Source organism: Cannabis sativa, chromosome X (assembly GCF_029168945.1).
Source record: "Cannabis sativa cultivar Pink pepper isolate KNU-18-1 chromosome X, ASM2916894v1, whole genome shotgun sequence".
Lineage (NCBI taxonomy): Eukaryota > Viridiplantae > Streptophyta > Magnoliopsida > Rosales > Cannabaceae > Cannabis > Cannabis sativa.
In genome coordinates this window covers 48,327,459-48,352,099 of record NC_083610.1, presented here as the reverse complement: position 1 = coordinate 48,352,099, position 24,641 = coordinate 48,327,459, and the positions used below count along the sequence as shown (strand labels likewise).

The following is a 24,641-nucleotide window of genomic DNA, read 5'->3' as shown; positions in this document are numbered from 1 at the left end:
AAATGTATATTTATAGAAGAGGAGAGGAGAGTGTAAGACGTGTGTAAAATATGAGGAGAGAATAGTCAAATCATTGATGGGATTAATAAAACGTGGCAATAAAATAAAAACAATTTTTTTAACTTTATCGACATATTTTTATGTTTTATGATGATAAAGAAAGCAAAAGAACAGCGAGGAAGGATTAGGATGGTACGGCAACACGCACACGCGCACAAGCAGCGCAAGTGTATTATTATGGGAAATTGGCCCACGGTATGCCGACGTTTCCCACCGCCTTCGGCCGCTTGTTTTGTTTTTTATTCATTTTATCTTATTTACATCATCATTAAGGGATACTGAAAATTTAAATTTAGTATTATTTTTTACTAAAATTAACACAATCCAATACTAAAAGTTATGAAATAATTATATAATTCACTATTTTTCTGTAAATTTTTTATATTTATATAATAATTATAAAAATAATAAAAAAATTAAATAAAAGTAACAAAAAAATAACATCAAAACAATAAAAATAAAAATTACAACATAAAAATAGATCAAAATATCCTATTTTTTATAAATAAAATCATAAAATTCATAAAAATATTTAAAATTTCGTATAATTGTATTTTTATTATTCTTGTGTATTTGTAAAATAATCCCAAAAGTTATCTTATTATCTACAGCCACACTAAAATTGCTTTTTTATTTTTATTTTTAAATTTTAATAATAAAATAATGTTAAATAATTGAATTTTCTTAATATATATGTATTATTTATATTTATATATAAAAGTAATAAAAATATATATTTTTTTGGTGTAATTTATAGTGTTGTAGTTGGAATTAACAAAAAAAATTAGTTCTAAAATAGTATTTTTTTGGTATTGATTTTAATATTAAGTTTAGGTTTCACTATTGGAGTTGCTCTTAGGATTTTAAGCCCCAAAGTATAATTTATGTATTAGTGTCCCGATACTTTCTTAAAATAGTCTTGGAATTATTCATCATCTTTAGTCAAGTTTTATCACAACGTCATAAATAAAATGATGATATGACTACTAAACTAGTTATCATGTCAATATTATATCTATGCTATATGTGTAGTTAATTTAGAAAAAATAATTAATTTTTTTTGTTTAATTTTACGTATTTTTTTTAATTATTAATTGATTTTTAATTTAATGATTTTTTAAAAATATATTATTTTTATTTTTTAATTTTAAATTATATACATAGCACTAAAAGATCAATTTATAATTGTGAATAATTTAAAAAATTATTTGTAACAGGTTAACAAATTTAAGGATAGGATAGTAAAATCCTAAATTTAATTTGCATCACCATTCATCAGCCGACCGAACCTCCCTCCTCCCAACTCTCAACTCAAGTCCCAACTCCGAAGTTGTCCCCCAATATATATCGATCCATATCAAACAAAATGATACCGACATTAATCTAATCTTACTTTCCTTACTAGTCATAAATTCCATTAATTTAAGTGTCGTTTGGTAACACTTTTATTTTTTTTAATTTTTTAATCACAAAATAATTATAAAATTTTTGTTTTTAAAAATTTTATTTTTGAAAAACAAAAATGCATTCTGCAACTACTTTTATTTTTCAATTTTAAAAACAGAAAATAAAAGTGTGTTCTGTAAAATTTATTTTTTTTTACTTTATTTAAGTCGAGTCTAGGTTCGCGGTCGAATTCGGATCCAGGTCAGAGGTCGGGTTCATCACTAGGGTCGTGAGAGAGGATTTGAGTCCGGGTCTTCTCGGAGTCCAAAATATTAATTAAGAAAAAAAATTATTTAAAAAAATATTGAAATTGATTTTTTTTTGTTTTTAAAATTTTGATTCTCAATTAAAAAATTAAAAAGCAAAAACAGTTTTATAGAACATGTTTTTAAAAAATATTTTCACTTTTCTAATTTTAAAAACAAAAACTGATTAAAAAAGTATTACACCTTAATTAATTAACCCCAACATAAAAAAAAAAATCAGATTCGTTGTGTGATTCATATTTTGAAACGTGGCCGCATGCTTATGAGGACACGTGGATATGTGATTCAATTGGAAGTTTGATTTGATAAGAGCATAAAACGAAGGCTTTACGCAATTAATTAAGAATGAAATTATAAAGGAATTCTTTTTATTTATTTTAAAAAATTAAGGGTGTGTTTGGAAGTAACTGTGTAATTACTAGATAGGCTAATTACTAGAGATGGAAATTGGTCGGTTAATGTACGGGGAATGCAATCCCCGCCCCCATCCCCGTTACCTATTTATACCCCCATCCCCGCCCCATCCCCGCCCCATCCCCGTCTAATAACCAACGGATTCGGGGTAGGAGAATACCCATCGGTTATGGGGAACCCATCGGGTATCCATTAAGGTAAAATGAAAAAACAAATTAATTTAAAATAATTGAAAAAAATAAGTTAAACTAATATTCTCACAAATATTTATTATGCATTCATAATTCATAGAAGATAAAAAATAAACCTACTTAAAAAAAGCATAACCTAATAGAAAATAAAAACTAAATATGTGTCAAAGTTTGAAAAAAAAACAAAAAAAATTATATATATCTATATCGGGGTCGGATATGGTGCGGATAGTATTATTCCCGCCCCCGCCCTATCCCCGCTTCGGGTATTGAAATTGTCCCCCACCACCGCCCCATTAACCACTAAGATGGGGAATCCCCACCCCATTAGGGGCGGGTCCCCGCGATTACCCATCCCCGCGGTATAAATTTCCATCTCTACTAATTACTAGGGTAATTACTAGGGTAGTAATTATACAGTTTAGTAAATACACTATATTTTAAAATGCAAGGTGTGTTTGGATATGAGGTAGTAATTATATATGAATCCTAATTTCAGTAATTACATGAGAAAATAATATTTTTTAATAGCTAATGTTTAATATGGAAAGTTTTTAGTAATTACACAGTGTAATTACATTCAATTATCATGGGGACCATGAGAATTGGAGAGTGTAATTGGAACCCCTCAATTACTTTTAATTACACAGTTATATTATAATTACATGGTCAGACAAACATGCCAAATTGTTTAATTACCTCCAATTACACGCACATCCAATTACAGTGTGGCTTTCCAAACGCACCCTAAAGAGAAAATTGTAAAAAAAAATATGAAAAAAATCATGTAAAGGTGCTTTACGCAATTAGAAGGTAATTAAGTACTTTATGTTTTTTTTTTTTCATATTTTTTAATTTTTTCTAAAATTTTCACATATATTTTACAAACTTATATTTTAAAAATTATAAGAAAATGGTGTTTTTACAATACTTCTTTTAGGGGTGGCCATTCGATCCAATCTAACCTTTTTCTTTCCTCATCCGATCCAATCTAATTAGTAATTGGATTTAGAAAATCATCATCCGATCGAATCCAATTAGACTTCAAAATCCAATCCAATTACTAATTGAATTGATTGGATTGGATCGATTTTTTAATTAGATATCCAATTACACACCTAAATTTCAATATTAGCTTAAAAATATAAAGAAAAATACGTAAAAAACTAAGTATCACTTTTTATTTAAGTTTAATACTTCATAAATATACTATTCTTACAAGTGTATTGTAGCTAAAAGTTTTAAATAATTAAAACAATAACATTTTAAGTAATAAAATAGAACAAAACATCATGAAAATAAATACACTAAACAATCAAGTGTTACAAATTCTACATGCAAAAAATGTAATAAAAATATAATAAATATTTATTATATAAATAATTTTTTAATATATATAAATGTAATTGGATTGAATCGGTTTTTAATTGGATTTTGAGATTGACATCCAATAACCGATCCAATCCAATTAGAATCTAACTTTTAGCATCCAATCCAATCCAATCCAATTGTAATTGAATTTTTAATTTTTTGTAATTGGATTGGATTGGATCAGTTCGGTTCAATTGGATTGGATTGGATGATGCCCACCCCTAACTCCCTTAATATAAGTGCATCGATACAATTTTTATATGTTTCAACATTCAGAAAAAAAATTTAATTTATTTTTTTCATATTCGTTTATATTATAATTATTTAAGATATTTTACAAAATTTTGAAATTTTTTAAATAATTTACCATATAGAATGCAGTGTTCAATTAGTGTATTTTACACACGCATAAAATAAAATAATTACGCGTATAACATATTGCTTGAATTTTATTTTTGACGTATTAAATTTTTTAAAATTTTACAAAATATCTTAAATAGCTATAGAATACATAATTATGAAAAAAAATTTGACTAAAATAATATTTCGAACATCAAAACAAATAAAATGGTACATCTTTTCTAAGAGATACATTGTAGAATTTAAAAAAAAAAATTAAAAAAACCATAAAAAAATATTCATAAAAAAAAAAAGAAAAGAAAATTCCCCTTAACTAATTAGGAGTCACATATATTTCCATCTGGGCTTTTAGGCGGTCAAGGGCCCAATATCAGAGTTTCAGTCTCAGCCTCAGCTTCAGCCTCAGCCTCACCACTATTCACTATCTCCTTTTCCTCTGTCTGGACAAAACCAAACTTCATAACAAGAAGAGAAGACCAGAGAAGAGAAGAGAAGAAAATGAAGATGGTGATATAATTATTATTGGGAAATGAATTGAGAACACATCAAGGAGTTTACTTTCATCTGATTCTCATCTACGCCATACTTGGCTGATCCATGGCTGCCACAACAAGCCTAAGCCTGCTCCCCCAAATTACTCCTTACCGTTCCCACAGATTAAGCAACGATAACCGTCTCAAGCTCAAATGCCTCCGGCCACGTCTTCCTCCGCCTCTGAATCTTAATTCTCCTTTATCCTTACTTTCTTCCTCCATCTCCAGGTACTTCTTCACCGCTTTCTTATATATATATATATATATATTCTAATTGATGTTGTTATTTGTTATTATTAGGGTTTCTCTTTGTTAATTCGTTTTGTTTTCTTTTTCACTATACCTCAGGCATCCAATTCGAGCTGTCTATGGCGGTTCGGGCTTCTTTCCCAAGACTAATGGTTGTAGTAACACTAGTATTAGGCATAAGTCTGTGTTGAGTGAGCTTCCCCTCGCCAAAGCTGATTCTTTGAGACCACGTCATTGCGTTTCGTGCTCTCTTTGTCGAAGCCGACGGGGCTATTCACGTTTCAAAACGTCAATACCATCTGTGTTTTCTGATAAATCTTCGTTTTGCTTATCCAAGCCCAAACAATGCGATGCCTTGGTAAGTGTTCTACTACTAATAAAAATAGCCTTTATGAATTTTTTTATTAGCAAAATATCTTTACAAAAAAATTTATTAGCAAAATAAACTTGTATGGTCATCAAACGACCATAGATTTACACTGTCATGCAAAACACGATCATAGATTTACACTGTCATGCAAAACGACCATAGATTTGCAAATTAAGCGAGGTTATTTTGCAAATTTAGTATTTTATATTGTTATTTTGGTAAATTTCACCACTAATATTCGTACAGTAATCGCACTTTTATTATGGGTTAATGTATCTTCTTTCTTTGTTTTGCTTGTACAGGTTCCATGTGCAACTGTTGGTCCGGATGAGCCACACGCAGCCAGCACTGCCTTGCCAGAAGGTATTATTGAGAAACAAGACTTGGATTTATTGTATAGTGGAGTTGGAGGAGATGACAAAGAATTGGATGAGTTCTTAACTTGTCAACTTCCCTCTCATCCAAAACTCTATCGAGGGCAATTGAAGAATGGCATGCGTTATCTTATTTTACCCAATAAAGTTCCTCCGAACAGGTAATTTTCAATTCATTTCTCATTTTATTTTTAGGAACACTCTGTTATTATGTTGTTCAATACGAATTTTAGTGTGGTTTCCTTCACTCAAACAACATTTATATGCACTATACATTTTCCCACTTCAAAATTGTTGGGATTTTAGGTTTGAAGCGCACATGGAAGTTCACGTAGGATCAATAGATGAGGAAGATGACGAGCAAGGAATCGCTCATATGATCGAACATGTAGCTTTCCTTGGAAGTAAAAAACGTGAGAAACTTCTTGGGACAGGGGCACGATCAAATGCTTACACCGATTTTCATCATACAGTGTTTCATATCCATTCACCAACTAGTTCAAAGGTTCATTATTCTCTCTTTCGCTTCACTGTGTCTTAATCTTTTCTCGCTAATCATTCTGTATTAGTCCAATTATTTTTCACTGTTTCTGTTGGGTGTTATTTGAAGAGTTTATTTTTGAACTTGCACTTGACTATGCGTAATAGTTTATTGGAAAAAGAAAAAAGGTATATTGATAATAGTGTGGTGCTTTCAGGATTCTGATGGAGATCTACTTCCATATGTATTGGATGCGCTAAATGAGGTATGACCTTTTGGGTTTGCTTCAATAATAGCATTGACTTGATCTGTCTTTCAGTCACAATTTTTTCTTCAAATTTCTTTTTCATGTGCTTGCAACAAGTTTAAATTGAAAGATGTCATTCTAAGCTGACATTATTCTTTATTTTGTGTTGTAATAGATAGCTTTCCATCCGAAGTTCCTTTCTTCTCGAGTAGAAAAAGAAAGGCGTGCGATACTTTCAGAATTACAAATGATGAATACAATTGATTATCGTGTTGACTGCCAGGTATGAACTGAAGATATCGTTGTTTGGTTATATCATATTGCTTATTACTGTCTCAATCAATGTGTATTTTTCCTTCCTTTCAAACACAGTTACTACAACATCTTCATTCTGAAAACAAGCTGAGCAAAAGGTTTCCAATTGGATTAGAAGATCAGATTAAGAAGTGGGATGCTGACAAAATAAGGAAATTCCATGAACGTTGGTACTTCCCTGGAAATGCAACCTTGTACATTGTCGGGGATATTGACGACATCTCAAAAACAGTTTTCCAGATAGAAGTACGTTTACACACACACTATATATATATTATAAATTTAATGAATCCTCTTTATGTATTCCAAGTCAGTGATCTTTCATTTTCCAGTTTACATCTAGAATCTGTATGCTGACTCGATTTATTGCTTATTTGCAGGCAGTCTTTGGACAAACTGGCACAGAATCTGAAGCTGTCTCTCCATCAAGTCCCAGTGCTTTTGGTGCAATGGCTAGTTTCCTTGTTCCCAAGCTCTCAGTTGGCCTCGGTGGAAGTTTATCTAATGAAAGATCATCTAATTCTGTAGAACAATCTAAAATCTTCAAAAAGGAAAGGCACGCAGTTCGTCCTCCCGTAAAGCATAATTGGTCACTCCCCGGAAGCAGCACAGATGAGAAGCTTCCACAAATTTTTCAGCATGAGCTGATTCAAAATTTTTCCTTCAATATGTTTTGCAAGGTACTGACTACTAAGGTTTTGAGGCTACGCATCTCTTCCCGAGTATACTACAGGGCTTTCAGCTGAATAGCTTAGTCAAATAGAATGCTAAGTTAATACTGGTTTTCTACTCCTCAAAAAGTTCCTGGAAGTTACTTATGTATTGAGATGCTTACATGAGTGATATCATTTTCTTGAAAACATTGTTGCTCTAAGCAAGTAGAATGTTTGTTTAAGGACACAATTTAGATTGCCTTTCTCTTTGCTTTGAATTATTAGCTGTGAAATTTCTTGCAGATTCCAGTGAGTAAGGTTCAAACATATGGTGACCTAAGGAATGTTCTGATGAAGAGAATATTTCTATCTGCTTTGCATTTTCGGATTAATACGAGATACAAGGTGTGTTTATAGTGTCATATCAAATATTCTACTGTACACTCTTCAAAATTCTTGACTGGTTTTTTATCATTAGTACATAATACTCCTTAGTATATTGGTTTCCCCCTTTTTGAACATGTGTTAATCTTAATATGGAGTCTTTTGATTCTTAAGTCATCAGTATTTAGGCTTTCAGAAGTTCACTTCAACTGTTTTGTATATGCTTAAGTCCTTATTTTGGAGAGTACTTATAAATTTCCTAGCTTGTACTGTTTTTTCTTTTTCGGCTGTTGAATAGATGCCTTAAAGTTAGCTGCTAATCCATTGTAATTTTTAGAGTTCAAATCCACCATTTACCTCAATTGAATTGGACCATAGTGACTCTGGAAGAGAAGGATGCACTGTTACTACCCTTACTGTAACTGCTGAACCAAAGAATTGGCAAAGTGCAATAAAAGTTGCTGTTCAAGAGGTTTGTCATTTTCTACCTTCATCACCTATAATATTCACAAGTTCGGTCTTCCTGTTCTCAATTTGATGCATTTCTCCCCCTTGCCCGATGAGCAAAGAAGCTATTTGTTTAATTGATGGCAATGGCACAAATAATCTGGTGCCATTTACTTGGTTTTCTTAGCGAGGCTAATTGTTTTTGAGTTGTTTCAGGTTCGTCGGCTTAAAGAGTTTGGGGTTACCAAGGGTGAATTGACTCGCTATATGGATGCACTTTTGAAAGACAGTGAACATCTGGCAGCTATGATTGATAATGTGTCATCTGTAGATAATTTGGATTTTATTATGGAGAGTGACGCGTTGGGCCATACAGTGATGGACCAAAGGCAGGGACATGAGAGTTTGGTAACTGTTGCTGGAACAATTAAACTTGAGGAGGTAATAACTTTATGTTATATTCAAAAAAAGAAAAAATTAACTTTATGTTATATAAGGCTTGCTCTGTCATTCAGAATCTGTGCTGTGTTCAGCTTGATGATGTTCTGTAAGAAATTTAACTGTTTAAATTATAATGTTAAATTAACTGGCAGTCTTGTTAAGGTAGTGTGTCTAGTGTGGTTTTATAACTTTACGGTGAAGTTTTATTTATCTTTGGGTGTGTTAAGCAGTGAGCAAAATATTAAGCAGTTGTCTTAAGATTATATGTATTGATCTTTAATTCTCAGCTACCATAATTTTTCATTGACTTGTTATCTTCGACTATTTTTTTATGTAGGTAAATTTTATTGGGGCTAAGGTGTTGGAATTTGTCTCTGATTATGGAAAACCTACTGCACCCATTCCTGCTGCAATAGTTGCATGTGTTCCGAGAAAAGTGCATATTGAAGGAAAGGGTGAAACCGAATTCACAATATTCCCTAGTGAGATTACAGCTGCTATAAAAGCAGGACTGAAGGAGCCTATCGAGGCTGAACCCGAGGTGTTGTTTATTTCCATGCTATTAACTTTAACCTCTTGATTGCATTGCATGCCAACAATTTTCAGTTGAAGATTTTTGGTTTGATATAAATTTGACTTGTTTATTGCAGCTTGAGGTGCCAAAGGAGCTACTATCTTCATCACAAGTACAGGAATTATGGCTGGAGCGTAGCCCATCCTTTATTTCCTTAAGTTCTGAAACTAATGTCTCAAAAATTCATGACAAGGAAACAGGAATTACTCAATGCCGTCTCTCTAATGGAATTCCCGTGAACTACAAGGTATATGACATGATTTATTCAGTTGTAAGAACTTATTATGAATATTTATTTTCCTTATAATCATTGGACGGGTTCTTGGTTAATGGATGATATATAAGTATATTTATACATATATATATTTATGTATGTATGCTTTTATGAGTAGCCTTAACCAACTCTTGGAGTTAGCTTCATATCTATGGCTTCCCCCCTTCTTTATTGATTTTTTTAATTGTTCTAAATGGTGATGCTGTTTCGCATTAAACCAACTCATGTGATGCTCTATTCAATAAAACATTCTTCCAAAGAAATGTGGTCATCGTCCCCAAATTGTTATTTCCTTCACATGCAGATTTCAAAAAGTGAAGCCCGTGGAGGTGTAATGCGGCTTATAGTTGGGGGTGGACGAGCAGTTGAAAGTTCTGAATCAAGAGGAGCAGTTGTTGTGGGTGTTCGAACTCTCAGTGAAGGAGGACGTGTTGGAAATTTTTCAAGGGAGCAGGTTTGTAACCCTGTATTCATTGGCAAAGCTAATAGCCTAATCAATTATACGAGGTTTTCATCAGGGTTCCAGTATTTTGCTTGAGGACAATTTTTTCGTTCATTGTTTTTACCAGAAGAAAATTTACAAAAATTTTGAGAGTTAACTGCATGATATGTTTTCCCTGATAGCATGTACACATTCTCTTCTCCAGGTTGAACTATTCTGTGTAAATCACCTGATCAATTGCTCCTTGGAATCCACTGAGGAATTTATTGCTATGGAATTTCGTTTTACTTTAAGAGATAATGGGATGCGTGCAGCTTTCCAATTGCTCCATATGGTATTGGAGGTAAACCCATTTGATCTGTGTCTACTAGTTTTCTTTTATATGTGATAAAGAACAATAGTGTATCTACCACAAACAGAGAGAAAATAGAGGAAAAGAAGGAGAAACTTGATTGAAATTAGGAAAACGAGTCCAGGATATTCGAGAGACCTGGTTTCTCTCCAGAGCCAAGGCTCATTCCAGCCCTAAACAACAACAGTGTATAATTGATTAGGGTATTCGTGCCCAGCCCTAAACATCTCATCCCTATTTATTCCCTTAAAACTTTCCAAACCAAACATACATCAAAATAAATCAAAACATAGAGCAAGAAACCACCAGCTTTCCAAAAATATCCCACCCCAATTCTTCTCACTAATTATGGGGTCTCCTAGCATATGTGTAGCAGATTGTTGGTCTATCAATATGCTTTAAGATGTTTTCTTGGTTGCTGCTAGTGCTACAAAAGGATCCACTCATTAGCACTTCTGTTTCCATGGGCTCCTAGCAAATAACCTTTGGAACTGATACTAATTTTAAAATTTTTTCTATGCTTTGCTGTTGCAGCATAGTGTCTGGCTGGATGATGCATTTGACAGAGCAAGACAATTATATTTGTCATATTATCGGTCTATTCCCAAGAGCTTGGAGCGGTCCACTGCCCACAAACTCATGATAGCAATGTTGGATGGAGATGAACGATTTGTTGAGCCTACTCCAAAATCATTACAAAATTTGACCTTGCAATCTGTAAAGGATGCAGTCATGAACCAGTTTGTAGGAAATAACATGGAGGTGTGTGATTCTTACTGTATATATTCTTTTATGAAATTGTATATAAATATAACATTTCTGGTCGACTAATTGATGAATAATTGTTTTTCAAGGTAAGTATAGTTGGCGACTTTTCTGAGGAGGATATAGAGTCTTGTATTCTTGACTACCTCGGTACAGTTAGAGCTACTGGAAATCTCACAAGTAACCATGATGAGTATGCCCCTGTTGTTTTTCGTCCTTCTCCATCTGATTTGCAGTCTCAGCAGGTGGGATGAGAAACTAATAGATTACTGAAGTTTTAAAGCTTGTTTTCCATTAAAATATTATTCATAGTTGTCTCTGTTTATTCCATCAGGTATTCTTGAAGGACACCGATGAGAGAGCATGTGCCTATATTGCAGGTCCTGCACCAAACCGCTGGGGTTTTACAGTTGATGGAAAAGACCTGTTCGAGTCAATTAGTAGTATTTCTACTGGTGATGGTGAGTTGTTGCAGCATCTTATGTAAAACTAATCATTTGAGTGATATACAGATATTAATATGGCTAGGGTATATGCAGTTCCACAACCAGACACTGAAGAATCGCTTACTGGGGCTGAGGGTTTCGAAAAGGATTTGCAAAGAAAACTTCGTGGGCATCCACTTTTCTTTGGTATCACTATGGGGCTTCTGGCTGAGATTATTAACTCGAGGTAGTTTTTCCTGCACACAACTTAATAAGCACCTGAAAAAGGCTCAACTTCATGTATCAGATGCATTCAGTCATATGTAGTTCTATATGGTGTAGTAACATTCATGCACCTTTAGTTGAAAGTTAAATTCATAAATCAAATACATTTTGCCATTTGTAAGCTCTATAATATTCTTCCGTGATTTTGCGCAGGCTGTTCACAACTGTACGCGATTCTCTTGGATTGACGTATGACGTTTCATTTGAATTAAACTTATTCGATAGGCTGAATCTTGGATGGTATGTTATTTCCGTAACATCTACACCAGGCAAGGTGAGGAGTGAATTTCATCTTGTATAATTTGTGTTTTTGGCCTCTTTTGAACCACTTCACACAGTTTTGACTGAAACCAACCTTCAGGTTCACAAAGCTGTTGATGCATGTAAGAATGTTCTCAGAGGTTTGCACAGCAACAAGATTACTCAAAGGGAGTTGGACAGGGTTGGTTTCTTCGTTTTTTTTTGTTTGTGTGTGTATAATATCTATTTATATATTTGGATTGCACATGATCTGAGCTTATTTTGATCCTTCTTTTGCAAACTGCAGGCAAAAAGAACCCTTCTTATGAGGCATGAGGCTGAAATCAAGTCAAATGCGTATTGGCTTGGACTCTTAGCCCACCTACAAGCCTCTTCTGTTCCAAGGAAGGTACAATAGGGGGACTCTCTCAAGATCAGCCTAGCTAACTTCCCTTGGAATTAAGTGTTACGCTAGTTGTGTGTGATTTCATTGTCTTATTTGAATTTTGGTGCAGGACATATCGTGCATCAAAGATCTGACTTTGTTATATGAAGCTGCTGGAATTGAGGATGTATACCTCTCATATGATCAGCTGAAAGTAGATGAGGATTCTTTATATTCATGCATCGGGATAGCCGGGGCACATGATGATGGGGAGATCGTCGTTGAGTCAATAGAAGAGGGAGGATCGTCAGATGAAGGCTTTCAGGGAGTTGGTCCAGTGGGTCGTGGTTTATCAACAATGACAAGGCCTACCACATGAGGGAGCTTCCTCTCCCTCATCCTAAGATGAGAGCTTTATTCTCCAAGTAAAGCGATTAACTACGATGCACGTATGAATAATTATCATAATTACGTTAAAGATGATTTGATAGGTTCATAATTTCATGACGAGACCAGTGGCATGGAGGTGCTGGTATTTGTGCTAATTTTATGAATCGATTTTCAGGTTTGAAGGAGTGGTATGGCTTGACATGGCCTTGCTGGAAGAATCCAGAATATGGCATTGCCATGGAGCAACCCTGCTCTACACACCACCCAGGCAACCTGAAACCAGCTTCTTTGCAAACTCACTGATGCAGATTTTTTGCATCCTCACTATATTGTTGTTGTACAAAAAGAAAGGCTTATTTTGCCTATAGGTGACCAATCATAATAATTATTCTCTAAATTTTTTTGATTGTAGGATGAAATTTTGTACACCAACACCATATCCTATTATTATTGTACTTGAGATATTGCGCAAGAAAATATAGACAATGTTGCAAAAAAGTGCAATTCTAGTAACTAGTAAACATGCTGTTTTTTCTTTATAAATTTTTTAAGTTATATATATATATATATTATGAATATTAATATTAATTGAACAATAAAATTATATTAAATAATTTTAAAATATATTTTTTTTTTGAAAATGTATTTATCAAAAGAAATAATAAATGAGAAATTTAGTTTAGCATGTTTAAATATAAAGCATGATTGTTTCAAAAAAAAAAAAAAATATAAAGCATGATCTTTTAATATACCATCCTATTTAAAGTAAGATACTTATACGTTAAATATTTTTTTCTCTTAAAAATATCTTTACATTCTGAAAACACTCTCTTTCTCTCTCTCTGTCTTGTTGTTTTTAACCTGAAGTTCCAAAATCTTTGAGCTCAACCACCTCGAAACTTCTGAAATCTCTATCCATTGTTAGATTTCTCAACTTGCTTGTTTTGTATTTTTTTCTTTTGTTTTTGACAATATCGCAAAATATCGTTGAATATTACTATATTGCGAACTATCGTTAAATGTCTCTAATTCACAATATCGTTAAATGTCACAAAATTACTCAAATTTTCACAATAATTAACGATGTTTAGCGATGTGTTGTGCATTTTTTAGTCTCATATCACAAGGGAAATTTGAATTTGTATGCTTAAAATACCATATTATTTTTCCCCTAAATCCAAACTTATCAAAATTGGTAATATATGACCAATTTACCAAATTTCCAAATCTAACCCTCTCATTTGAAACCATCAACCTCTCTCTCTTCCTCACTCTTCTCTCAGCCGCACTAAAAAACCCAAAACCCCAACTCAGCCACAGCCCTCGAACGACAACCCCGATCACTCCGGCGTGGAACCTGAACCCCAACGAACGCTGTACCCCGAGCAACTCGCAACCTAGTCCGACCCCCACTCCGAAAATGTCAAAGGTAAGTGGTTTTTTTTTTTGTTTTTTTTCTTAGAAATGGTTTATAGATTTATTTAGTTTGAGTTGTGAAATATTATTGGTAAGATTTAAGAAATTTATTGTGAAAATGGGATTCGGATCCGTAAAAATTGGATTTTGACTGTAAAAAATGGTGAATATGCGTTCGGATTTGGGGGAAGAAGGTGGCCCGATGGGGAAGAAGGTGGCCCGATGGTCCATTTGGTATGGGTCCGATGGTCCGACTAAATGGGCCCGATGGGGGGTTCGGCTGTGCTCTGTATGGGCAGACAGTGGGTCCGATTTGTAGCCATCGGACCCGTGGGTTGATTTTTTTTTTTTTTGGTTTTATTAATTAGTAATTATTATTTATTGAATATTGTTTTTTTTATTAATTATTGTTTTAGTATTAATTATTGTTTTAGTATTAATAATTGTTTTATTATTAATTATTGATTATTGTTTTTCTATTAATAATAATTTTATATTATTTACTAGGTATTGTTTTATATTAATAGTTGTTTTATATTAATTATTAATTATTTTTTATTATTAATTATTAATAATTGTTTTACATTAATTATGAATAATTGTTATATTAATAAATTGTTTATTAATAATTATTTTATATTAATGATTGATAATTATTTTATTAATAATTTTTTTTATTATTAATGATTAATTATTGTTTTGTTATTAATTATGAATTAGTGTTTTTTTTCTATTAATAATTATTCTATTAATAATTTTTTTTATTATTAATGATTAATTATTTTTTGTTAATTATTAATTAATGTTTATTATTAATTATTAACTATTGTATTAATTTGTATTGTTTTATTAATTATTATTTTTTTACTAATTATTAATTATTAATTTGTATTATTTATTAATTATTGTTTTATTATTAATTATTAATTTTTGTATTAATTTTTATTGTCTTATTAATTTTTTATTATTTATTGATTATTGTTTTATTATTAATGATTAATTATTGTATTATTTTTTATTGTTTTATTATTTATTAATTTTTTACTAATTATTAGTTATTAATTATTAATTTTTGTTAATTATTAATTAATGTTTGTTATTAATTATTATTTTTTTTACTAATTATTAATTATTAATTTGTATTATTATTAATTATTAATTTTTGTATTAATTTTTATTGTCTTATTAATTTTTTATTATTTATTGATTATTGTTTTATTATTAATGATTAATTGTTGTTTATTTATAGGTTTAGGGTGTAATATAATTTTTTTTTCAGTCTTCCAAAGTTCCACGACTTTTACTGCCAGTGTCTGAACATTACACTGGTCGTGTTACTTGGCGGGGCGGTAGTTACTATTACCCCAAAGTAAAAGCCAAGTTTGTACAAATGCAGTTGTTGGAAAGGGTGAAGGAGGAATCCCCTTTCAACAATTTTTTTGAGAGAGAGCCATTAGCGTTTTCAGGTGCTCTTATCCATCAGCTCTTCATGCATAAGATAAAATCAGATAAAGATGATGAGGTGCATTTTTATATTGCAAAGAAGAGATGCCGATTCGGCCGAACTGAGTTTGCCTTGGTGACTGGGCTTAATTTGTTACGTGACCGACCGAGGGCCGAGGTTTCGGAGAGGGCGACGTCAGACCGTTTGATAGTAGAATATTTTAATGGGGATCCATCTATCAGCATTGGTCGTCTGCGCAGCGTCTTTGAGAGTTGCACTGAGAAGGATGATTGTTACAAGTTGGGTTTGGTGCTGTTCGTGATGGGTGTTCTGACTGGGAAAGAAGAGAAGACCCTGGTTCCCCCATTTATCATTAGAATGGTTGAGGACCTCCCTTTTTTCTACAATTACCCGTGGGGGAAAATTTCTTTCAACTTGTTGAAAGATACTTGGAGTAAGGACTTCGTACAAAAGAAAAAGCATATGGATGAGAAGATTGTGAAGGGAACGACTCAGAAGGAGTCAAAGTATTCGGCCTATGGATATGCTGTAGCATTGCAGTATTGGGCTTATGAGTCCATCCTCGAGCTTGCTGAGAAATTTGCAATCAGAAGATCGCATCGCTTTCCCCGAATGGTGAACTGGGAGAGTAAGGATGCCCCACTCGGGAAAGAGGAAGTCATCAGATTATTTGCAAAGAAAGTGAGTTTGTTAATTCATTGCATTTGCTTACGTTTATTTATTTATTTTATTTTAATTTAAGTCTAATAATCAATTTGTTATAATTTGCAGTTGACAGTGTACTCCGTTTTATGTCCGCGGAGTAATGAGGCCGAGTTTTTGAGCCACGTCACTGGAGGTGAGGCGCCTCTATTTGTGGATATGGAAGAATTGGTTATTGGCGATGATGGCCAGCCTACTCAGGATAGTTTGCGCAGCCAAGCTTCAAAGCTTGCACTCACGCTAGAACAGCGAGCGGAGGAAGCTGGAATCTTCAGAGATGATACACCACCACATTCTCCACCATCAGGGGCCCGTTCTGTTCCACCGTCTGCCTCAATGCCCGATTCTGCATCTATGCCGCAGTCAGCATCTATTCCCAGCACCTCACAGCCTCAGGTGCCATTATCTTCTGCCATATTGGCAAGATTGGAGCGTGTTGAAAAGGAACAGCTTGCTTTGAAGCAAGGCCAGACTGATATTTTGAAAGGGCAGAATGAGATAATGGGTTACTTGAAGACCCTATTGGCTCTTATGGGAGATCAGAGAAGGCCCAGCGCAGAGGCAGAGCCACAGCCAGACGCCGTGTCTCCAGGAGATGAGTTCATTCTTCCGAATGATTACAGACCTAATGATGTGGAAGATGTACTCCAGACACCTCAGATTATGTCGGTCACGTCCATTGGAGATACCCAAGATTCAGAGGTTCAGGTTTTAGAGACCGTTCCAACACCGGTGGAGAAGAGAACGAAGAAAAGGCCAAGGTGGTTTGACGAGTACACCGAAATGAAGAAGAAGATGAAGCCATCAACAACCAATGTGAATGTTGACCCACTTCGGCCCGTTGATGAGAAGCTACTACATAGTTTTCGAAATTGGTTAGTGGGAACCATCGGAAACAAGTATCCGAGGGACGTCTTCACCGGTCTGTGTGGCGTGGCTTGGTTCTCGACCCTAAATACAGACAAACTATGGCTTTCTGATGACGTAAGTTTATTAACTAAGTATTATATGTTGTTATTTACTGCTTTTTACCGTTGTTATTTGTTTTTTTTTTTTAATGTTGTAATGTGGTTGTGCTGACTTATTTATATGTGCTGTGCAGCATTTGGATGCTGCTTTCCATATGATGAGGAGGAGGCAACACTTCTTCCCGGAGTTGTACCCACGTAAGTGTACTGTCATGCCATCTTGGTTTACCTCATCGTTGAGGGGTCGGTGGGATGCTTGGAAGAGCAATACTGACCATGATGGTTTTGTTTGGGATGAGTCCATCTTGGAACTCCTTCGTGGGGATCCAAACCAATTTTTGCCTTCTTGGAAGGGTATGGAGTGCATATACATGGCCCTGTTCTTGAACGGACCGAAACATTGGATCGCTATGGAGGTCAATCTTGAGTTGTGGAAGATATTCCTCTTCGATTCGAGTCTTGGATCTCTAACGAAAGACGAACTGAATTCGCTTATGGATGTGTGGTGCCCTTTACTAGCCAAATTGGTGGACCAGTGTGGTGTATGTGACACTCATTACATGGTGATGGTCCCTCAAATGACAGCCTCCGAAAGTCAGGTCAGACCCTTCGACTGGGAAATGATGGACAATAAAGTTGTACCTCAGACAAAATCGAGGTAATTTAAATGCATTTTTTTTATAGTATGTTTATTAATTAACAAAAAAAATTTATAATATTCTCTATGGTTTATTAAATTTTGCGTTTACCTACTATTGCAGCGGCGATTGTGGAATGTACGTCATAGAGCATATTGAGCATAAGTTATTGGATCTACCATTCGATGGAGTACATGATCAGCATATGTCGCTCTTTCGCCAGAGATGGGCAGTAGATTTATTCTACCAGAACTTGGCATGAACTTTAGATGTTTAATTTTTTATATTTGTTGAACAATGTTTACTTTTACACTTTTCAATTTGAACAAACTACTTTCACTAAAATTATTTTATTTTATCAGTAGAACTTGTTTTTGGCTCAGATTTTTAACAAAGTTTAGAAATAATTTTCTAAGAAATACGTAACAGTACAACACATGTTCATGCCACAAATTAAAAATATTTTACACCATAAATATAAATAACATAATAGTCCAAATAAACATCACAATACTAATAAACTAAAAATTTATGTTAAACCTCGGTAGGTGCAAGTGCTTCTGTTGTGTCCCGTGGCACCGCACTTGCTACATTTTCGTGATTTGATAATCCTTTCACCATTACAAGCAGTTCGGTTGTTCTTAATTCTTCCAACCTTTTGCTTCTTGGGTCGCCCTACTGGTTGCTTCTCAACAGGCACTCCAACTGTCATGTTCTTTATGTCATCAGGTAATTCCCAATCATCCTCGTCACCAGCTGGCATAATTGTTCCTTCGTATGTTCTCCTCCAATATTCTGTTGTGTAATATGGCGAGCATAGTGTGTACACGCTAATACTTCGCTCCTGAGATGCAAAGACATGCATGAGGACAAGGAAACTTCATGCACCGGAACAAGCCGCAAGTGCAACTCTTTCCCCGCAAGTCCACTACGCCACCGGTGAGAATCGTTCTTCCAGGGTGAACCCGCAACGTGTAAGGCCCGCATGAGTCAACGTTCAAAACTGACCTTTTTCAAAATGCAATGCCAAGTCCTCCTCCATTTCTGGTGCTAGGGGTTTCGTCCACTTGTCAGCTTTTTCTTTTCGTGAAGCAAACCACTTCTGGACTTTGGACCTCAGGAATGCTACAGCAGCAGTGATCGGGAAGCCTCTTGCATCCTTAGTTGTGTTGTTGAAGCTCTCAGCCCAGTTGCTCGTCATTACATTGTAACGTACCCCTGGAAAGTACGACCGGACCCATTTTTCAAATCCGATTTCCTCAAGATATTTTGCAACCGCTGGATTCATGGCCCGAATGTTCTCAAATTCTCTGTGAAACTCTGATCTTGAATACGTGTACGCACACGTGTAAATGTGATTCGTGAAGACGTCAGTCTTGAACTTGTGGTTGATGTTCATAATAATGTGGTGGTAGCATGCACCGTGGTGTGCATCAGGGAACACGATATCCAAAGCACGAACAATACTTTGATGCCTATCCGAAACAAAAGCTAAGTTCTCAACATCACCAATCGTTTCTTTCAATTTTCTCATAAAATAGGTCCAGGAATTGTGGTTTTCACTGTCAACTATAGCAAAAGCTATCGGAAAGATATGACTCCCTGCATCCAAAGCCACTGCACACAACATTTGCCCACCATACATAGTCTTCAAGAAAGACCCATCAACGCATATAACAGGTCGACAAAACTTAAACCCCCGAATAGAAGGACCCAGAGAGAAGAAACAATACTTGAAGCGACCATCTTCTACCACAAAATCCGTGATGGTACCTGGATTCCGCAACTGTAGCATGTGCAAGTAACTAGGTAATAAAGAGTACGAATCTTCAGGTGTACCCCGAGTCAGGTGTATTGCCTTCTCTCCGCACCTCCATGCCTTTTCGTAACTCATTTGGATCCCGTAATCCTTGTGCATACTTTTTCTTATATCAGAGGGCAACTGATCCGAGCCGTCAGTTGTGAACTTATCCTTAATTAGATGGGCAACTATTACAGGTGATGCTTGACGGTTATCTTTTCCTCGAAGATCAAGGGAACATGTATGTACATTATGAAATGTACTCACCTCAAACATGTTAGAAAGTACGTTCTTCTTCGCTCTTAACTCCACCCACAATCTGTATCCTTACATGTGACGTACCAAATATCAGTACCGGACTTCCTAACGTAGTAGTCAAACCCTTTCTTCATTGCATACAGGCCAACAACCATCTTTAAATGCTCTTTGTCTCTAAAAAACTTTCCCACATGTAACTCCCCGCCTGGTGTGCCACCCGTAGATATATAATGACTATGATCCTCGATGTCTTCTCTTGTATACATTTTCTCCTTGAATTTACCGTAACTTGTCGAAGAAGAAAATGGATCGCTCCATCCAGTCACATTGGTACCTCGAGCATCGCAGGACCACTAACATCATTGGTCTCTCTACCATTATTAGGACTCCGTACCGTCGCAGTTCCTCTAGCATGACTGGTTTCGCCTGGACGACTACTACTAGTACCAGGTGTTTGGCAATTTTCTCTACGGGGCATTCTTTTATGTGTCGGTGGCCTCGGTGGCCTCGGTGGTATTTGGTACGATAGTGGAGTCAAGTTCAAAGGTACAGCAACAGGGGCCTCTGTACCTTCGTCGTCTCTTACGCCATCATTGCCCTCAACATAATATTCAGGGTCTGGACCATCACAAAAACCATCAATGAAGGGCATTTGTGCTACAATATCGCACTCGCATCATAGTGTTTAATTCTGTGTAATACATCCGCAACCAACACCTCTGGATTTGTTTCTGGAACAAAACTCCCAACCTCGCTACGATTATCCTTAACAGAACTTGGTGTGGGACTAGGATCAACCCAAACATTCTTCTTTAACAAAGTCACAAACAAAGGAATAAATTCATCTGGCTTCTTCGCAAGTGTAGATAAAAAGTACCTTGCACGCTTATCATTTCGAATAACTTCAGGAGGATACTCATAGCCTTTCCTGTACTTGTAATTTACTTCCAATTTCAAGTCATACTCCGCTTTGTCAACATCCAGTTCTTCGTACAAAACATCAACCAAACCTGAGTAGCTTAGGTTCGGATCAATGTCAATTGTCAAAGCGGCACTCCCTTTATAAATCCAATCTCTACCATCAAGCTCCCAAACACCATTATACATAACACACGCATTAACAGTTGAATCTGTCACAAACATTTAAAAAAACACAGTTATAATTTACAACAAAAATCTCACCGAAAAAAATCTTAATTAATCATTAATAACAAAACAATAATAATTAATTGATAATAAAATAATAATTAATAATTAATAAATAATAATAAAATAATTATTAATAAAAAAATGAAAAATAAAACTATAATTAATAATTCATAATAAAACAATAATTAATAATAAAAAAAATACAAAAAATTAATAATAAAATATAATTAATAATTATTACTAAAACCATAAAAAATATAACAATAATTAATAAAACAATAATTAATAATAACTCATAATATAAAACAATTATTATTTAAAAAAATAAAACAATAATTAATAATTCATAACAAAACAATAATTAATAAAAAAAATAATAATTAATAATAAAAAATAATTATTAATTGATAATAAAATAATAATTATTAATAAAAGAAAAATTAATAACACAAATATTAATAAATCACTACAAAATAAATTAAGCATACAATAATAAACAATAAATAATCATAATTAATTAAATAAAAAAATACAAAAAAAAACTTGCAGTAGAGTCCGATTGATCCGACCATCGGACCCCATGGAGGTGCATCGGACCATCCTTTAAAAAAATAAAAAAAATCCAAAAACCACTCGGGTCCGATGGGGTCCGATTGGTCCGACCATCGGACCCATATGGAGAGCATCGGCCCCAGGGTCAAAAAAATTAAAAAATCAAATTTCCCAAAAAAAATTAAAAATTAAAAAAATACACAGGGTCCGACCATCGGACCCACATGGTCCGACCATCGGACCCATCGGACCCACATAGAGAGCATCGGACTCAGGTCCAAAAAATAAACAAAAAAATAAAAAAAAAACACAACGGGTCGGACCATCGGGCCCACATGGTCCGACCATCGGACCCATCGGGCCCACATAGAGAGCATCGGATCCAGGTCCACAAAATAAAAAAAAAAATTAAAAAAAATACACAACGGGTCAGACCATCGGACCCACATGGTCCGACCATCGGACCCATCGAGCCGTCTTCCCTGCCATCAAATTTTTCAGCTCATCGGACCCCCATCGGGCCAGCATCGGGCCCGACGAAAAAAATGCAGAAAACCAGAACAAATCCAGATTTCACAGGCAGCAAACTTTTTATCAGAAAAAACAGCCAAATAACAGCAACAATCTACAGATCAAGCATCAAAATAACATTCTAAACTAAATATAACAACAACAAACAAGATTGTTCAAACAAAAAATAAATTACCCATGAGTTAGTGTATGATGCTCGTCCAAAAATGAGAGAAATTATGTGGTGAGCCTTGTGGTGAGCCTTGTGCAGTGTGCTGCTAGTGTAGTGAGGATGAGAATAGAGGAGCAAAATTTCACCTTCCCTTTGTGTAGCTTCGGGCAGGTTAGAGAAAAGAAGAGAGAGGGAAAGAGAGAAGAAGTGATAGGGGGGTGAAGGAAAAAACAGAGGGTATTTTGGGTATAATAGAAAAATTGTCATATATTTTAAATATGGGGTATTATGAGTTTTGAGGATAAATTTTAATTAAATGCAAGCATACAAATTCAAATTTCCCTATCACAAATACTTCCTCAATCATTGCTAAATACGCAAAATATTACCAAATATCGCTAAACTTTATCCCTAATCTAATATTTGGTCTATTATTGTAAATACATCGCAAAAAATTGCAAAAAACTAGAAAACCAAAAGAAAAAATATAAAAAAACAAGAGAGGCCATGAGAGAAAACGACGGCGGGGCTTGCGACCGTTCTAGGTTGTATATCCATATGTCAAAAGACATTTGAACATATCATCCAAGTGGTTATCTGGCACGTGTTCTCTTTGTAGAGAAGCATCTTGTCAAAATCGCTATGAGCAAGACAAAGTTCCATAGATAATCTATAATCGTTGGTCTTTTGTTGTATATGATTCCTAGGCCTAGTTACAATAAGATTTTTCTGAATAGTACAAGTAGATACGCGGTCTCAGAATATAAACTCGCTTTCCATACATTAATACATAGTTTGCTCTAGAAATGGATATTAAAATCTGTGAAAAGTTAAACTTAGTGTTTATGAAATTGGGAAACTAAAATGTGATTTCTAATAAAATTTGGAAATAATTTCCAAATTACAATTGAGTTATTATTCTAGCTCTGACTGACACTAAAAACTATTACAATTCCTAGTTCAGTTATTTTGTATCTCATTGTAAGAAGGAGATTCAATTTTATTTCCTAGTTATCATTTTTAGATAGAATATCTAGAATATGTTTATTCGTGCTACTCATTTTCTTAGAAGAAAATAGAGCAACATCATAAGTAGATGTTTATAAACTTTCTTGTCGAATGATGTATTATCTTTAGAAAATTCCTAATGAAAAAACTAAAGAGAAAAATTAAAGGGCAATTTCGAGAAAATAACAACACAACGATGTCCCAGTAGGCGAGAGCCAAAGTTATTATTATTTTATAAGCTTCTTCATTGTTTCGACATTGTAAACCCTAGTCCAAGTTTTCATCATAGGGATGAGACAACTAGATTTCACATTTGCAAAATACTTATCTTTTGAGATTTAACACTGTTAGATTGTCTAACAGATGACCATCCGTAAGGGGACGATATTTAGCGCCTTGAGGTCCTATTAAAAACAACAACTAAGTTAGACCAAAAAGTGAGATCTCAAGAAACGATAAATGTCATTGCCTCACGATCACGCTGAAAGGAGCCGTGTATAAGTAGTTTAAGAGGCAAGATTTGGGAACTGTCACATCTTGGAAGTAGTTTTCGGAAGATTTCCTCCAACAATGTCAAGCTACATGTGATTACATCATGCACATCACAAGCATCACTTATATGAAACAAGGCAAGCAAGAAAGTCTATGAAACTATATACTCGCTCAATGTCCAAAGATGAACACAAAATTGCTATAGCTGTAGGAATACTCACGGAGCAGATTCTAGGGAAACATATTGAAAAGAGAATTGAGCAATCTGGATGATTTTTATGAAAGAGCAGAGAAGTATATTCGTGTCGAAGAAGTAATGGAGGCTTAAAGAAAGGCATAAGTGGGTACTCATCAGATAACTCGTATGACCCCTGCAAGGTCTGTTAAACAACATACCTTGATACCTACGAGCTGCCACACCTAGAGGTGCCTTTTTCCTTCAACCCCAAAACTAAAGCATCTAAGAAATCCTACTAACAGAGAAGATTCTCTAGTTGGCCTCATGAAGCAATAGCGAATCTACCTCACTTATTTTACTATGTTGTATGTAATCAAAGAGGACACCTAAATTTGGCATCCAGTAATGACAAGTGTACCATGGTATTTACTTGTGAGTTTATCTCTATCAATGAAATGTTGGATTCCCATCTTACATGTGATGTCGGTCATGCTTCATCCATCCATTCAACTTTTTTACTATACTTGACAAATGAAATTGCCAAAAATAAACAAAATGATGGGACAATAAAAGATGCTTAATGTTATTCGCGCTTCCA

The 24,641-nt window shown here is 34.4% G+C and overlaps 2 protein-coding genes across 5 annotated transcripts; both read left to right on the top strand.

Annotated features, from left to right (window-relative positions):
* Positions 1–4,455: 4,455 nt before the first annotated feature.
* LOC115718911 (stromal processing peptidase, chloroplastic) lies at positions 4,456–13,358 on the top strand. Of its 4 annotated transcripts, none has more exons than XR_004012085.2 (24): positions 4,456–4,869; positions 4,990–5,248; positions 5,563–5,795; positions 5,941–6,139; positions 6,333–6,380; positions 6,538–6,645; positions 6,735–6,923; positions 7,058–7,357; positions 7,634–7,735; positions 8,052–8,186; positions 8,378–8,602; positions 8,940–9,143; positions 9,253–9,423; positions 9,755–9,904; positions 10,098–10,235; positions 10,779–11,006; positions 11,099–11,254; positions 11,344–11,470; positions 11,549–11,681; positions 11,873–11,993; positions 12,081–12,161; positions 12,267–12,368; positions 12,475–12,793; positions 12,910–13,358. XR_004012085.2 is itself a non-coding variant. In XM_030647734.2 (24 exons), exons 1-23 carry the CDS (start codon positions 4,706–4,708, stop codon positions 12,721–12,723), a joined length of 3,822 nt encoding a protein of 1,273 aa, XP_030503594.2. In that variant the 5' UTR covers positions 4,461–4,705; the 3' UTR covers positions 12,724–12,769; positions 12,910–13,358. The 4 variants fall into 4 exon arrangements, 2 of the variants coding, with proteins under 2 accessions (XP_030503594.2, XP_060961687.1); XR_009684964.1 differs by having other exon boundaries at positions 4,461–4,869; positions 12,475–12,789; XM_030647734.2 differs by having other exon boundaries at positions 4,461–4,869; positions 12,475–12,769.
* Positions 13,359–16,465: 3,107 nt separating this feature from the next.
* LOC133032109 (uncharacterized) lies at positions 16,466–18,305 on the top strand. Its single transcript, XM_061105948.1, has 3 exons — positions 16,466–17,301; positions 17,420–17,943; positions 18,047–18,305. The coding sequence occupies exons 1-3, from the start codon at positions 16,477–16,479 to the stop codon at positions 18,183–18,185; spliced, it is 1,488 nt and encodes a 495-aa protein (XP_060961931.1). The 5' UTR covers positions 16,466–16,476; the 3' UTR covers positions 18,186–18,305.
* Positions 18,306–24,641: the final 6,336 nt, after the last annotated feature.

Coding starts and splice junctions, on each gene's coding strand:
- LOC133032109 (XM_061105948.1), top strand. CDS start 16,477: ATGGAAGAATTGGTTATTGGCGATGATGGCCAGCCTACTCAGGATAGT. Junction 17,302..17,419: donor AACTATGGCTTTCTGATGAC/GTAAGTTTATTA, acceptor TGTGCTGTGCAG/CATTTGGATGCTGCTTTCCA. Junction 17,944..18,046: donor GTACCTCAGACAAAATCGAG/GTAATTTAAATG, acceptor CTACTATTGCAG/CGGCGATTGTGGAATGTACG.
- LOC115718911 (XM_030647734.2), top strand. CDS start 4,706: ATGGCTGCCACAACAAGCCTAAGCCTGCTCCCCCAAATTACTCCTTAC. Junction 6,140..6,332: donor ATTCACCAACTAGTTCAAAG/GTTCATTATTCT, acceptor TGGTGCTTTCAG/GATTCTGATGGAGATCTACT. Junction 6,924..7,057: donor AAACAGTTTTCCAGATAGAA/GTACGTTTACAC, acceptor GCTTATTTGCAG/GCAGTCTTTGGACAAACTGG.